This window comes from Triturus cristatus, chromosome 7, assembly GCF_964204655.1.
Source record: "Triturus cristatus chromosome 7, aTriCri1.1, whole genome shotgun sequence".
Lineage (NCBI taxonomy): Eukaryota > Metazoa > Chordata > Amphibia > Caudata > Salamandridae > Triturus > Triturus cristatus.
The window spans coordinates 1,844,054,170-1,844,070,824 of NC_140590.1; the positions used below are offsets into that span (position 1 = coordinate 1,844,054,170).

A 16,655-nucleotide genomic window follows, 5' to 3' on the forward strand; every position below is an offset into this window, starting at 1 on the left:
TACACTCATTTGTGTCTTGACATTCTGATTAAAACGTGTTATAAGGGTGTAGAAGAGATGTAAATGCATTCATCAGAAATACTTGTTTTCTGTGGTAAACTCAAAAACAACTGACTGGTTGAGGCAGCATCTCTTCTTCAGTACTCGCCATCGGTACACAGATGAAAAGAACTCTCCGATTCCATCACACCATGTGAAGCAACCCCAGGAAACTGAAACCTTGGTCTTATGTCTCCCTTATCCAATTTGCATTTTTGTGAAAAAATAAAGTGTCATCATTTAGCAAAGCACTTTAGAAAACTTTTCCTGAAGTGTATTCTTTGTTGATTAACACAACTTTTGATGTATCAACTTTTTTAGAGCTCTCTTTACCTCCTTGTTTCTCAAGGTGTAAATCAAAGGGTTAGACAATGGAATAAATGTGGTATAAAGGAGAGAAAACAACCTGTCTTGGTGCTGTTGTTGAGACGTGTTAGGTTGCAAGTAGGTTGCATTGACAGTCCCGTAGAACAGAAGCACGACAATGAGATGGGACGCGCAGGTGGAGAACGTTCTCCATCGCCCGTCTGCGGAGCGGATCTTTGCGATGGTGGAGATGATATAGGTGTATGACGTCAGAGTCAGAAAAAAAGGGATTACCCCTATGATCATAGTTTCTACATAGATGACAATCTCCATTATCAGTGTGTCACCACACAATAGCTTCACAAGAGCTCTAAGATCACAAAAGAAATGATCAATTCTATTAGAATGACAAAATGAGAGTCTGCATACCGCGACCAATGGTGGTAGAATGTCCATGAAACCAAGTGCCCAAGAAACAGCTGCCAGCAGGACACAGGCATTTCTGCTCATTATCGATGCATACTTCAGTGGATTGCAGATTGCGACGTAGCGGTCATAAGCCATGGCTGTGAGAAGATAAAATTCAGTGCTTGTGAGCGACATGGCAAAATACAACTGGCACATGCAACCCTTGTAGGAGATATGTTTCCCATGCCCTACGAAGATGGAGAGCAGTTTTGGTGAAGTGACTGAGGAGAAAGAGATGTCGAGCAGCGACAAGTTCATCAAGAAGAAATACATGGGTGATTGTAGGCGTGGATTCACATATATCACTGTTACAATGGCCAGGTTGGTCAGCAGAGTACTTATGTAAACTAGTAACACCATGACAAACAGTAATGGATGATATTGTGAAAGACTTGCGAAGCCCAAGAAAATGAATTCTGTCACTTTTGTTTGGTTTTCTTGCCATATATAATCCATTGCCATCAATTTCTAAACAAAGAGACTAACAATAATTAATTAAATGCATTGAATAACGTAATTTAAATCATGAAATATGGTGTAGACAGAGGCAAACGTACACACGATTCTCATTGCAATAACATCCATAGCTTCTTGGGGTCAGCTTGATATGCTGTGGTGTATGACGCGTAAGACCTAACTATCAATGTAAAGTAAAGGGTGCCTTTTTATTTTATCTTAGCTATTGACCTGTAACCCTGGCATCCGACATGTAATCAAGTCTAAAGGAATGAATTCTTGAATTAAATCTATAATTACAGACATTAAAACAAGGCTTTTAAAGAAGAAACTGATTACAGGATGTTTGAAAAATGTAAGAAAAACATATTTGCATTTATAAGAGATACATTCCAAAAATAAAGTTACTAAACAGAGTAAGAAACACAGGTCATTGGATGAAAAATGAAGACTAATGACAGTCATTATTCAATAGGAAAGGCCTTACTCAGACACTGACAGAAGAACATACTCGATACTAGATGGTATCAGGAGTGACAACAACCCCTCTAAGAAGGCGTGTTCATAAACACGAGTCCACAGATGCAATGTGCAGAAGGAGAGAAAGAAGATGCGGGCCAGATCGAGGACAGTGGCAACAGAACAGCAAACAAAGAGGCACAGACCTGTTCTCACATTGGACAAGAGTTCCAAGAACTTCACAAGAGAACTTGTGGTCAACCTTTCTAGTGACTGTGTTACTTCTGCTTTGAATGAAGCGGTTAAACAGGGGTTTGGGTTTCTGAGCAAGGGCCTGAACACCTTAGCCTGGTTTGTCCAAAGGGTATGTCTCCCTCCATGGCAAAACCTCATTCAGGATGCTTAGAAAGCTGTACCATCAAAACACTGCAAATAATAATCCAAAGATTATTATCGGATCCACACTTAAGGGGTGTTGTTGTTAACTGAGACACATATCAACTAGGAATAATGCACCAACAGTATGTAAAGCGTCCCTGGGACCAAAGTAAGAAATTGCCAATGGGTGATGCTCATGACCTTGCTCTTGATGGACCAGTTGTATTTACAAAGTTTGTCAATAATCATACAGGTAACATTACATATCTCTTTTTCCTTAACACTGTAATTGAGACAAACCATGAATGTAGTATGATTTATTGGGATGAAACTGTGTTTATTTAATTACAATGTGCTTCTATGTGTTTCTATTTTTTGTTATTAATATTGTGAGGTCAAAAACATGGCATCTAGTATACAACTTATGGTTTGCATGGCTGTTGTGCAAGTTATGAATGGTAGTCCTAACCATCACTTGCCAGTTTCAGTGTTAGCTTTTTTTAATATTTCTAACAATAGTTACACTTCAACTGTGATTTATTATTACGCGTTTGTAAGCATGCGTTAAGAAATTATAAAGCAAATCCTAGCTATGCTTGTTCCTTTACTTTTTTCTGTGATTTTAAAAAAAATATTTACCATATGCAACAGTTCCCTGAACCCAACCCTCCATAGTTGCCCAGCCTCAGCAGTGCCCAGCCTTTAGGTGAAAATAATGTTCCCAGAAAATGTGCTCCAAATTTGGATTTTTTGCCATATAAATACGATAACCTTGCCATACAATTTGGCCCTACATTCTGCAAAATACTAGTAGCTCGTGTAATTTGTGATATGTTTTATCAGGGTTTCCTGAGAAATATGGGTTTTTATTCTTCTGTGTTCTGTGCATTGTGTCATATGTATAAATATACACCTCTGTCTCTCGCTCGCTCCGTCTCTATCTGTCTGTCTCTCTCTCTCTCTCTGTGTATATATATATATATTACCTACTGGCGGTCGCCAGTAGGTAGATATAGTTAGGACCTATTTTCCATAGGAAATCCGCAACATTCTATTTGGAATAACGTTGGCGCCGATTGACGAATCTTCGCGAAAATTTCTAAACTTTTGGCCAGCTCTGGTCCACTCCTATCCTGAAAATTTCACGGTGATTCGTCAAGCGGGGGCCGAGATAAAAGGGGGGTCCCAAAACGCGTTTTCCCCATGCATTTTCCCCTAGGACCTGTTGGCGCAGCTACAGCCCGAACTGCTGAACGGAATTACACCAAATTTGGCAAAGAGGTAGTCCTCAGTTCAGACACGTGCCTTTTGTTTAAATCGTGTAAATCCGTTTAGTAGTCCCTGAGAAAATTAGAGTTAAAAAGATAGATATATCTATGGCCTCGGAGGATCAGCCCACCCTCCCAGCACCCAGGGTGCACCCTGCCCTGCACGAGCTATATTCTAATTGGCTGTCAACACTCCAGATCAGGAAGTGTTGGCAGCCATCTTGTGCCTCGGTAGAACCGAGGCACAAGAAACCTATAAAACAAACGCAAAAAAACGCAACAAGGGGGCAGGGTAGAAACACCCTGACCCCCTAGGCCTGCTCAGGGTGTCCCACAAGGACCCCCAGGGCCAAAAAAAGCCTTTTTTTAAAAAACAATTGGTGAGATTCGTGCACCCAGCGTGAATTTCGGCCGGAAAAAAAAAAGAAGCGCGGGGTTCCCGCGCTTCTTTGGTAATTGGCCCCTGGGGGGCCAAATCCCGGGGGCAGAATTAAAAAAGAGCCCCGGGGACCGCCACCGCCCCCCGGGGCTTGAAATTATTTGGAATGGGGGGCTCTCAGGCCCCCCCCAGACCCGGGGACGGCAACCCCTGGGGAAACTTGTCAGTGTGGGAGGGGGGCCACGGGGCTCCCCTCCTGGAGCCTTGAATAGGCCCTGGGGACCACCACCCCCAAGGGCCGGCTCCTGCAGTGCCCACCCCAAGGACACTGTAGTTTTCAATGACAGGGCGGGATCCTCGCGGCTTCCGCCCTATAATTGCAAACTGCTTTGCTTCATTGAAACCTGCTCTCGCTTCAATGAAGCAAAGCTGATTGCTTTTCCACATGGGGAGCAGCATGTTAGCTGCTTCCCATGTGGAAAAGCAATGCCGGCTCCCGCAGGACACGGGGAGCCGGCTGGGACGGGGGATGGGGTCCGCGGGGCCATAAGTGGCCTGGTAGGGGGGCCTCGCGGCCCCCCTCCCCAATTAAAAAATAAATAAATTTTAAAAAACAATGTCCGGCCCCGGGGGATGGGGTCCCCGGGGCCTTAAAGTGGCCAGAGGAGGAGGTGGCCTGTGATGTCACTGACCATGTCATGATTGATGTAATATGTGGCATCATCAGCAGTGGATTGCGGGCACGCGAGATGTAGTTAGTACAGCTAACTATATCGGAGGAATTTCAATGGTTTTGTTTGAGTGAAATGCCCAGCTAACTATAACACCCCTAAAACCTATTGTTTTTTCAGTGAATTTCTAAGGTCTTTTAAATGCTAATTCCTAACTATATCAGGCCTGAAACCTATGTTTTTTTCAGTGAATTTCAAAGGTTTTTTAAATGCTAATTCCTAACTAAATCAGGCCTGAAACCTATGGTTTTTTCAGTGAATTTCAAAGGTTTTTTAAATGCAAATTCCTAACTATATCAGGCCCGAAACCTATGGTTTTTCAGTGAATATATATATATATATATATTCACTGAAAAAACCAAAGGTTTCAGGGGCGTTATAGTTAGGAATTGGCATTTAAAACACCTTAGAAATTCACTGAAAAAACCATAGGTTTCAGGGGCGTTATAGTCAGCTGGACATTTCCCTCATACAAAACTCTAGAAATTCCCTCGTTATAGTTAGTTCAGCTAACTATAACTCGCGCCCCCGCAATGCACTGCTGATGACGTCACATATTACATCACTCATGACATGGTCAGTGACATCACTAGTCTTAAAACTAATATATTTTTACATCTAATCCTCTTATTTTTTATAATTCAATTTCGCGGATGCGCGCTGGGTGCGTGCTGCGTAAGCGCACGGTTCGCAGATCCCATGTGACCTGCAAAAAAAAGATTTGATTGGTTCATTACACTTCGTCTTCTAACTATTGAAAGACCCCACCCATTTCAATCATTCTTCTTTGACCTTCTTTAGAGCACCATCTCTTTGGAGAGAAGAAGATTTTTTAGACTAAGTTTACACTTAGCTCTAACTTTTTTCAACCAAACATGGCTTCAGGGCAGCAGGCATCACCTGCATCGCCTCATACTCCTGAGGATGAATTTTTGGAGGAGGCACCACCCAAAGAACGTTTTTCTTCAGTGGTGTGGAAATGTTTTACTTTTCCTGAGGGGCAGAATAAGATCAATGGCACCTTGGTTACGTGCAAGATTTGCAAAAGAGTGCTGTCAAGAGGGGATCCTAACAAGAAATACTTGTGCGCCACGGCAAGTTTGATGAAGCACCTGAGGAGCCTTCATCCAAACAATCTTGCACGACAAGAGTGCAAACAGATGAGAAACACTCCTGCTCCTGCGCCTTCCACCTCATCGCAGCCGAGCACATCAAGAGTGCATCCATCAGCCCAAACCTTGGACATCCGTCCTCAATTTCAATTTTTAAAAGTGCAATAAGACTTTGTGCTATGGTGAGCAGTCGATCGATCTGATCTGCCGCCGGCAAGAAAGTCACATTTGCTATTTTTTTTTATTTTTTTATTGTTCCCTGAAGTTCATTGTTTGGTTTCTCCTATGTTTTTTGTTTTGCTTTTTTCAGAAAAACCAAAAAAATCACAAAATTGTTAGAAAAACCAAAAAAAAAATATAAAGGAAGAAAGAAAAAAAAAGTTCTTGTAAGAACTAACTTTTCTGGTTTAAAAAAGAGCTAAATTCCTTTGTTAGTGTGTGAAAGTTTAGATGAATGTATGTGTACTACGTAATTGACTGAATGAATGCATTAGTAGCGTATGGTGAATGTATAAGTGCAGAACTATGAGGAAGTGCTGCAGCATCACACAGTAACCTCTTCAACTGCAGTGTGCCGTAGTACTTCCAAAGCACAGGGATGCAACATATGTACATAAATATGTTGCAAATCTATGCTTCTCTCTGCACGGCTGCTTAAACTGCAGCCATGTGGTGACACAGGCACCCTTGCACCATAGTGCAAGGATATCTGTGTCATGTGCTGTTAGTTTTTCTACAGGAAGACACACCTTCCTGCACAAAAACAATGAGAAAACGCATTTTTCACCTTCAATGTATGCTGAACATTTCAGCATGCATTGAAGATATAAAAATAAGGAGAAATTAAACCAATTCTCCTTGTTGTGCTTTCCTACACCATTTTTAGAATGTTGCACCATTCACACACATATCGAGATTTATGATTTCTGATCAATCTAGACATGTGTCTTGTTCTATGAGTATTAAGTGCAATCATGCACAACAACACTTATAGAACACCCTTTCAACACAAAGTGGCCTGCATGATGAGGTTGTATTTACATGGAGTATAAAAAGTGCACAGAGCGCCTTTTCCTCTCTTTGAAAATATGAAAGAGTATCTTACACAATAACTATGTTACAAAAAGTGACATATTTCCCTTTTTAAAATTCCTTGCGAATGATAAAAGGTAATCACAGAGTTTTGTCTGCAAAGGTGTTCAAAGAAGAATGATTGAAATAATTGCGGTCCTTCAATAGCTAAAATAGGAAATATTATGAACCCCTCAAATCCATTTTTTTGCAGGTCACATGATATCTGATTATGGTCAGATTTCAAAACTACATAGGTATAAACAGAGTGTTTTTAGAAACATGTTTCAACTTTGTAGCTTCTTGCAGACCTCCTCAATCTGCATATTGAGACTTAGTTAAACTTACCTTCACAGTAATAGGAATAAAAAATGGTTCACATTTTTTTCACATTTTCATTCCAATCTAAATTCACAAAAATTGCTTATTTTAAAATTTGCCTTTTTTGCTGTTCTCAGAATATATTACATTTCACTAAAAATAGTGATTTCAATCGTACTCATCACTTAACAGCAAAAAAAAACCAATCTTAAAGATTGTTAAAAAAAACCAACATGCTATTCTCAAAAAAAAACAAGATACAAATCACAGATATATAAAATGCATACAGCTAACACAATTTTATAAGTTTAACTTACAAAAACTGTAAATGTTGTTGCTTTAAAATATTCACCTAATCTAAGAATGAATTTTTGGACGATGCACCACGCCCACAACGTTTTCCTTCAGTGGTGTGGAAAATTTCAACTTTTCTCAAGGGGCAAACAAAGACCAATGCCACCTTCGTCACGCACAAGATTTGCAAAAGAGTTCTGTTACGAGGGGATCCTAACAAAAAATACTCGTGCGGCACAGCAAGTATGATGAAACACCTAAGGACCCTTCATCCAAACAATCTTCCACGAGAAGAGTGCAAACAGATGAGAAACACTCCTGTTCTGTATCTGTAAAAAAGAATCACAAATAAATGTATATTAATAACTTTCAAATTTATAATATTTCATTACTGTACAAACACATGTTATATAAAAACTGACTCAGAAACTATAGCCCTGAACCACAAGTGTGACGATGGTTAAAACACTACATGCATAGTGTATACTACTTTAAAGCAGTTCATGCCCTAAAGCCGACCTCACTAAAAGACTACATGCTAACTGACTGAATAATTACAGTACTATAAGGAGACACACTGGGTGAGTGACAGGGTGTTTGCTAGAAGTGTATGAATACTAACTAGGGAATTGAAGGTGTGAAACACAACTCTGTAGGTGATTAGAGGACTGCATCCATACTGCATAGGCATTTAAAACAGTCCATGTGCTAAGGCCTGGCTCACTGCATGACTACTTGGGTACTGACTGAATGATTAGAGCACAACAAGGAGAGTGCCTAGGTGAATTTATAAGTGGTAGGCTTTTTGCACAGGGAATGGATTAGTGCTTGGTACTGAATGGGTCACTAGAGGAGTCCAAAGGGAGTGACAGGATGTTTGCTGGATTGTATGGATACTGACTAGGGAATTGAAAGTGTGAAAGACAAGTGTCTAGGTGGTTAGAAGGCTGCATACATAGTGGATAGGGGTTTGAAGCAGTCCGTGTGCTAAGGCCTGGCTCAGTGCATAAATACTTAGGCATTGACTGAATGATTAGAGTACTCCAAAGATAGTATCTTGGTGAATTTATAAGTGTTTGAGTTTTGGCACAGTGAATGAATTAGTACATGATGCTGAATGGGTCACTAGAGGACTGCAAAGGGAGTTGCAGGGTGTTTTCCTGGAAGTGTATGGATACTGACTAGCGAATTGAAAATGTGAAAGACAAGTGTATAGTATGTTAGAAGACTGCATGCATACTGCATAGACATTTGAAACAATCTAAGTGGTAATGTATGGTTCACAACATGAGTAATTGGAAACTGACTAAATCATCAGACTACTGTTAGGTTAGTGCCTGGGTAAAACTTTTAAATTTTCAGTTCTGGCACAGTGAAGAGAATAGTACATGGTACTGCACTTTAGTGTCAAACCCTGACTCATTTTATCAATGCATATGCAAAGAATAGCTTCTAAAGCTACTAAAACTTGACAACATGACCGATTTTAAAACAGTTATCTGTCATCAAATACACTATGTTACCAAATCCTTACCCAAATGTACACAGACTCACAGTGTGATTTTAGACAAGCAACACTATCCCTAGCAGTTTACCAAAACTCATTCACTAGTCTAAAAGAGGTAATGGTACTGCACACAATCTACATATTTAAGTACAGCACATTAGTGTCAAAGCATGACTCATTTATTCAACGCATAAGCAAACACTGGCTTCTAATGCTACTAAAACTTGACCACATGACAGGTAAAACAGTTATCTGCCACTAAATACACGATGTTACCAAATGCTTCTCTCACAGTGGTTCCCAAATGCACACAGACTCACTGTGTAATTCTAGACAACAACCACTATCCCTTGAAGTTTACCAAAAATCATTCACTACTGTGGAAGTGGTAAGGGAACTGCACACAATCTACATATTTCAGGACTGCACTTTTGTGTCAAAAACTGACTCCTTTAATCAAAGCATAAGCAAAGACTGGCTTCTAATGCTACTAAAACTTGACAACATGACAGGTTTTTAAACAGTTATCTGCCACCAAATACACGATGTTACCAAATGCTTCTCTCACAGTGGTTCCCAAATGCACACAGACTCACAGTGTATATATATATATTTTCACCATATTTTCTTTTACAGAATCTCTGCACTGTGCACCTCTCAGCAAAAACAATGAATGGAAAAGTTTCCCTTTCATTTTCCACACATATACATGTAAACATCAAATCACAATCCATCACACATAAACTCAAAAGCAAACACACATTTCAATTGGTTTAACATTTCAACCCTTTCCAACTGAAATATATTTCAACCCTTCCCCCAATCTGCCTTCTATCTATTATCATAGAAACAGGTCATGGAACACTGCACTGAGCACACAGGTCACAAGTTCAGCACACAATGTTGCTAAACAAGACAGGAAGTGTGCTTGACTTTTCAAAATATCAGCTTATCATATATAATGTTCCTTACAATCTATATTTGTCAACCTATAAGAATCATACCTTTAAAAAACAGAAATATACACCCTACCTTTCAGTGTAGAAAGTAGTCATACAACCAATGATTTTTTGTCTTTTTTCCCAAAATAATTCCGTGAATCCGCGCACCCAATGCGAGAGAATCCGTGCATCCAATGCGTTAGGATGCGCGCACCGTGCACGCATTTCGACGTTTTTTTTTTTTAAAAGGGGGCCCCAGGGGGTCCTTCTGGGACCCCCTAAGCACCTCTTGAGGGTCAGAGTATTTCCACTCTGCCCCCTTTATATGTTTTACACACTTATTCCCCTTGCTTCTTCAGCCTCGCTTCTACCGAGGCAGAAAATGGCCGCCAACAGTTCCTGATTTCGAATGTAGAGAGACGCTCGACAGCCAATTAGCATTCGGGAGGGTGCGCGCTCGGTTCAGGGAGGGTGCACTTACGGTGCGGGTAGGGCGCGCGGATCCTCCCCGGCCATAGATATATATGTACTTTTAACTCTAATTTTCTCAGGAACTACTAAACAGATTCACACCATTTATGCAAAAGGCACGAGTCTGAACTGAGGACTACCTCTTTGCCAAATTTGGTGTCATTCCGTTCAGCGGTTCGGGCTGTAGCTGCGACAACAGATCCTATGGGAAATTGCATGGGGAAAAACCACGTTTTGGGACCCCCCTTTTTTCTCGGCCCCCGCTTGACGAATCACCATGAAACTTTCAGGGTAGGAGCGGAGCTGGCCAAAAGTTTGGAGAATTTCGCGAAGATTCGTCAACCGGCGCCAAAGATATTCCCAATAGAATGTTGTGGATTTCCTATGGAAAATAGGCCCTAACTATAACTATCTACTGGCAACCGCCAGTAGATAAGATATATCTATATAATATATATATTCACTGAAAAAACCATAGGTTTCAGGCACGTTATAGCTAGGAATTAGCATTTAAAAAACCTTAGAAATTCACTGAAAAAACCATAGGTTTCAGGGGCGATATAGTTAGCTGGACTTTTCACTCGTACAAAACCATAGAAATGTCCCCGTTATAGTTAGTTCAGCTAACTATAACTCGCGCACCCGCAATGCACTGCTGATGACGTCACATATTACATCACTCATGACATGGTCAGTGACATCATTCATGACATCACTGATGACATCATCCTTGTGATAGAGTGGCAGACCTTCTCTCCCCCTAATATAACCTTTCATACACACATTCAAAAATAGAAATTAAAATTTTCAAAACAATGGACATACCAATACCAGTTACAACAACCTATTCAGTAATTGTAAGATCCACATACACATCCACTCATTCACCAACAGTCCTATATAGTCACTCATACATGCATTCACTCATCATATGTATTCATACACCTATACATTGTGTTACACAACGCCACTCATCCATAAAGTTACTCACACACGTAGTCACTCATGCTAATACAGAATCAAACATCCGTTTACCTGCATATTCAGTTATACACACACCACCACAATTACTTCTACAGAAACTTACACATACTTAGTCTTTTAAACAATCACTTATAGAAACACATACCTATTCATACAGGAACTCTTTCAATCTCTCACTCTCACATATACTCACTTATATACACCAATAGTCACATATACTAGTTTAAAACATATGTAGTTACTCATAGAGACACTATTGAGACAGTCATTCACTCACTAACACACCCATGCACACACTCATCCACCCATACAGTCCTGCACACATGCTGTCTTCAACACATACAAACCGCGAGTCACTCATTCATGCACCTATGCACTACGTAATACCCCCCACCGAACCATACAGACATCAGACACTCATACTGATACTCAAAAAATCAACTAATAACTAGGCCTGGGCAAAAATTTCGTTCCGTTCGCGGAAATTGCGATAATGTGACATTTTTGCGTTCCGCGGAGAGCGCGAAAATGTCAAAAATTCCGGTTTCCGCAGCTTGGCGATAATTTGTTTCTTGCTCGCGCTGTAAAATAATACATTCTCGCGCGCGCGCGATCGCCTTACCTGAATCCCTGCGTTCGCCGACAAGTTTTCTTGATCCGGTCGCGTTCTCCATGAGATGTTGTATTGTTTTTAGCCATTTGCGCTGTCTCGCGACAGTTCGCGCCCGCAGTGACGTCATGCGTCGCGCGATCACGTCTTTCTTCTCGCGATCATGCACCGCGAGAACAACTCAAAACAAGATGGCCGCGCCCGCAAGCAACCACATGGGTAAGTTGGCGACCCGCAACCATGCAGAAAATCTCGCGAACATGCCGGAAAAAAACTTCCGCATCTTCGCGATATTTCTGCTTGTTTGCGATAATTTTAAACATTCTCGCGATAATTTGCGAAGGTTAATTCCGCAAATTCCGCCCACCCCTACTAATAACCTATCTAGACACTCATGTAGCTACTCACCAACCCATGCAGCCACTTATACACAAAGTGAAAGACTGATACAGATATTTACATATTTAAACATTACTCACTAAGATACACTTAATCAGTCAGTAATACAATCAATTTTTCAAAAACAAATCATCCATTTAGACATTTATATACCCATTTATTCTTCCATCGACCTTGAGATATACATATATAAAACATATATAATTTTCAGAAAAACACACATTCACTGGATGATGTCATCAGTGATGTCATTTGAGATGTCATCAATGATGTCATGAGTGATGTCACTGACCATGTCATGAGTGATGTAATATGTGACATCATCAGCAGTGTATTGCGGGCGCACGAGTTATAGTTAGCTGAACTAACTATAACGGGGGAATTTCAATGGTTTTGTACGAGTGAAAAGTCCAGCTAACTATAACACCTCTGAAACCTATGGTTTTTTCAGTGAATTTCTAAGGTTTTTTAAATGCTAATTCCTAACTATAAAGTGCCTGAAACCTATGGTTTTTTCAGTGAATTTCAAAGGTTTTTTAAATGCTCATTTCTAACTAGGCCTACAGAGATAGGACGTGTGAAGAAAGAAGAAAAAACGCAGTGAAAGAAAAAAAAGAAATGCAGAAAGAAGAAACAGAAGTCCTCAAAGACGAAGAAAAGTGCAGGATGAAGGATAACGTGCAGAAAGAACAAACAGAAGAGCAGAAAGAAGCCTTGTTGCAAAATCATCCTGTACCCTCAACTTTTTCAGACGGATACTGGTGGTAACTGAGTCTGACTAACCAGTCCTAGAGCCAGTGCTATAGTAAAAGACACTCAGAATACAGTGAAGACGCCTACATACACTAGGGAACACTATGCATTGTGGTCCCCCTGTGATCAGCATGACCTCCTCTGTAAGCCCCTAGTATATAATGGGGCAGGGGATTAAAACTACCTCTTAAAACGCACCACAGGGCGTGTTTGCACACGTCACCTCAGGCCCCGTCCCCTCACTTCCCCACTGTGTAAACACGCCCTGTGGCCGTTTTAAGTTGGGAGATTAAGTCCCCTTGAATCCTGAGGGTCCCTAGGGTCCAACTAGACCACTAGGTACCTCCAGTAAGCGGCACAGAGCTGCGTTGCAGAGAGATGTAAAAAGGGGCATGGCCTAGACCACCTCTCTGCAACGCAGCGCAGTGGCGCTTACTGGAAGCACCTGGTGGGCTAGTTGGCCCCCAGAGTCCCTCAGGATTGAAGGGGAATTATTTCCCCAACTTAAAACGCGCCACAGGGCTTGTTTGCACACGTTAACTCAGGCCCCGTCCCCTCCCTTCACCACTGTGTAAACACGCCCTGTGGCCGTTTTTAGTTGGGAGATTAAGTTCATTTGAATCCTGAGGGTCCCTAGGGTCCAACTAGCCCACTAGGTACCTCCAGTAAGTGCCACAGAGCTGCGTTGCAGAGAGGTGTACAAAGTGGCACGGCCTGGACCACCTCTCTGCAACGCAGCTCAGTGGTGCTTACTGGAAGCAGCTGATGGGCTAGTTAGCCCCCAGGGGCCCACAGGATTGAAGGGGAATTACTTCCCCAACTTAAAACGCAACATAGGGCGAGTTTGCACACGTCACCTCAGGCCCCGTCCCCTCCCTTCCCCACTGTATAAACACGCCCTGTGGCTGTTTTTTAAGTTGGGAGATTAAGTCCCCTTGAATCCTCAGGATCCCTAGGGGCAAAATAGCCCACTAGGTACGTCCAGTAAGCGCCATTGCAGAGAGGTGTAAAAAGGGGCACGGCCTGCACCACCTTTCTGCAGCGCAGAGCAGTGGCGCTTACTGGAAGCACCTGGTGGGCTAGTTGGCCCCCAGGGTCCCTCAGGATTGAAAGGGAATTATTTCCCCAACTTAAAACGCACCACAGGGCGTGTTTGTACTCATCACCTCATGCCCCGTCACCTCCCTTCACCACTGTGTAAACGTGCCCTGTGGCCGTTCTAAGTTGAGAGATTAAGTCCCCTTGAATCTTAAGGGTCCCTAGGGTCAAACTAGCCCACTAGGTACCTCCAGTAAGCGCCACAGAGCTGCGTTGCATAGAGGTGTAAAAAGGGGCGTGGCCTCAGAACACCTGTCTGCAACGCAGCTCCCTGGCGCATACTGGAGATACCTGTTGGGCTAGTTGGCCCTCAGTGACCCTCAGTATTGAAGGGGAATTAATTCCCCAACTTACAACTGGCCTGGGGGCGCGTTTGCAGAGTGCTGCAAGGAGGGGGCGTGACCTCCAGCGCGATGCCGGTCTTTTATTTATTTTATTTTTTTAAGAAGGAGGGCTGTATGGCCCCCCTTCTTTTTCTAATTTACTGGCCCTGGGGACCCCATCCCCCAGGGCCTGCACCTTAATTTTTTTTTTTGAAAAAAATACATTTGGCCCTCCCAAGGCCTTAATCGGCCCCGGGGACCCCAACCGCAGGGTGATGGCCTTTGTTTTTTTTTTAATTCTTTAGGAGGGGGCTGCGTTGCCCCCCTCCTCAGGCCACTTATGGCCCCGGGGACCCCATCCCCCGGGGCCAGCCTTTGTTTTTTATTATTTAAAAAAAATATATATTTATAGAAAAACCTAGGACATGCTGGACAACCCGTATGTACCTATCACCATGACGATTTGCGTGATATTCATTAAAAGGCGACTATGCATAGAATGAATCCACATGGAATGTATTTACACCGCTAGTAACGCTCTGACGTGTCTGACGCCCTACCGTGCCTAATCCCGGCGCCCCCACCGGTGGGTACTCTCCAAGTAGACACCCTTGTCGTTTATTTATACAAACATGGGTAGCTATTGATGGGCACATTTAATATACACGCACACCAAGCCATTCAAAGGGGATTCGACAAAAATTCGGCCAAACTATGCAAGAAACCCCCCTCACGGTTAATAAAACACACATCCAAAGGCGGATGTGTAATACTTTTTATTTTACTCTCTGGAAAGGAGACGAACCTCACTTGAGAGTCACAGCGTGCTCCTGGCTGAGCCCAATGCTGTGTTACACCCACCAGTGCCCGCCGAGTGCCTCACACCTCTGTGTTTTATTCCACCAGCTAGTGCATATGCTATGACACTCTCTAGCCCATGTGCACTGTAACACCACCCCGTGAATATGTCATGCCACACTTGCCTTCGCACAGGTTATATTGCCCCATCTACCGTGCCTTCCTCAATGCCTCTGTTATAACGCACAGCGCTATGCCATACATATTACAATCTGGGATCCATATCTTTGTCACAGTGCATATGCAACGTTACACTCCCCAGCACATATTTTATATTACAACTTTAGAGACTAGTTAGGTTACACAACACTGCCCTGTGCATATTACACTCCAAGGCGCATATCGCATAGCACGCGCTAGTGCCTGTGCTATCTCGCGCTCTCCAATGAATCTGTCATTGCGCACAATGTATTGCATATTATATTTCACGCCCTGGTTCATCTTATATCACACTTTTTGGTGCATAGTTTATACCTTATACTAAATCTAGTTTTCATTTTCAATCGTGCTCTCAGGACTATGTTCTATATAACACTGCGTCCACCTACCCTTTTCACGGGCATTACATTTTGCGATGGGGGTGGAGGGTCAGGGGGTGTTTCTGTCAAGTGAGCCCGGAGTCACAGTCACAAACGTCCTCTTCTTCCTGAATAAAAGTGAGATTATGCTGCATACTTGTTCATATTTTAAGTAGTTCGCACAGACACACATTTTAACAACAATAAAGTTCCTAATACCCACCTTCTCTGAACAGTTAGCCTGCTGCCCCATCCACCTCTTCCCTATCCTCTGATGTCTGAATCCATGGACTAGCCTCCTCCCTCCTGCCATTCATTGTCTGATGTGCTGCCACTGGCCTCCATTTAGCATGATGTACCAGTTCACTTCTCCTGCCCTCCATTGCCCAATTCTATGGCCCTTCATTGACCTCCTGCTTAGCCTCTGTGCTTAGTTTGCTGCCCCTATTCTCCTTCCCCCTGCTCCCCGATGTCTTTGTGCATGCCCCTGCTCCATCCTTTTTGCCCACCATGTTCCATGGACCTGCCACTCCTATCTACTCTGAGTGTTCTGTTGAGCTGCCACTCCCCTCCCACCTGCCTAGCATTGTCAGATGACTGTAACCTGTCCCTGCCACCTCCACACTGCCTGTCCACATGCCATGCCCCTATCCCCTTCCTCCTGTCCTCCATGGTCCATTTTACTGCCACACCCTTCTGCCCTCCCTGGTCTGTTGTGCGGCAACTGCTCCTCCTGCCTGCCCCGCGCGGTCTGTTGTGAGGCCCCTTCCCCTGAACTCTCTTGTCTGTGCCCAGGTCCTGACCCTCCCTTCTATCCTCCATGGTCCTTTGTGCATGCCCCTGCACCCTCCTTCTTGCCCATCATAGCCATTGTGCTGGCACTAACCCTCCTGCTTGCCATGCATGGTCTT

The 16,655-nt window shown here is 42.8% G+C and overlaps 1 protein-coding gene across 1 annotated transcript in view; it reads right to left on the minus strand.

The window, feature by feature from the left end:
* Window positions 1-327: 327 nt before the first annotated feature.
* The window catches only part of LOC146813402 (olfactory receptor 10J4-like), a 108,945-nt gene continuing 92,617 nt past the window's right edge, over window positions 328-16,655 (minus strand). The window contains exon 4 of the mRNA XM_085614757.1: window positions 328-911. Within this exon, the coding sequence (XP_085470883.1) occupies window positions 328-909 (582 nt within the window). The 5' untranslated portion in view covers window positions 910-911. The remainder of the gene's footprint in view (window positions 912-16,655) is intronic.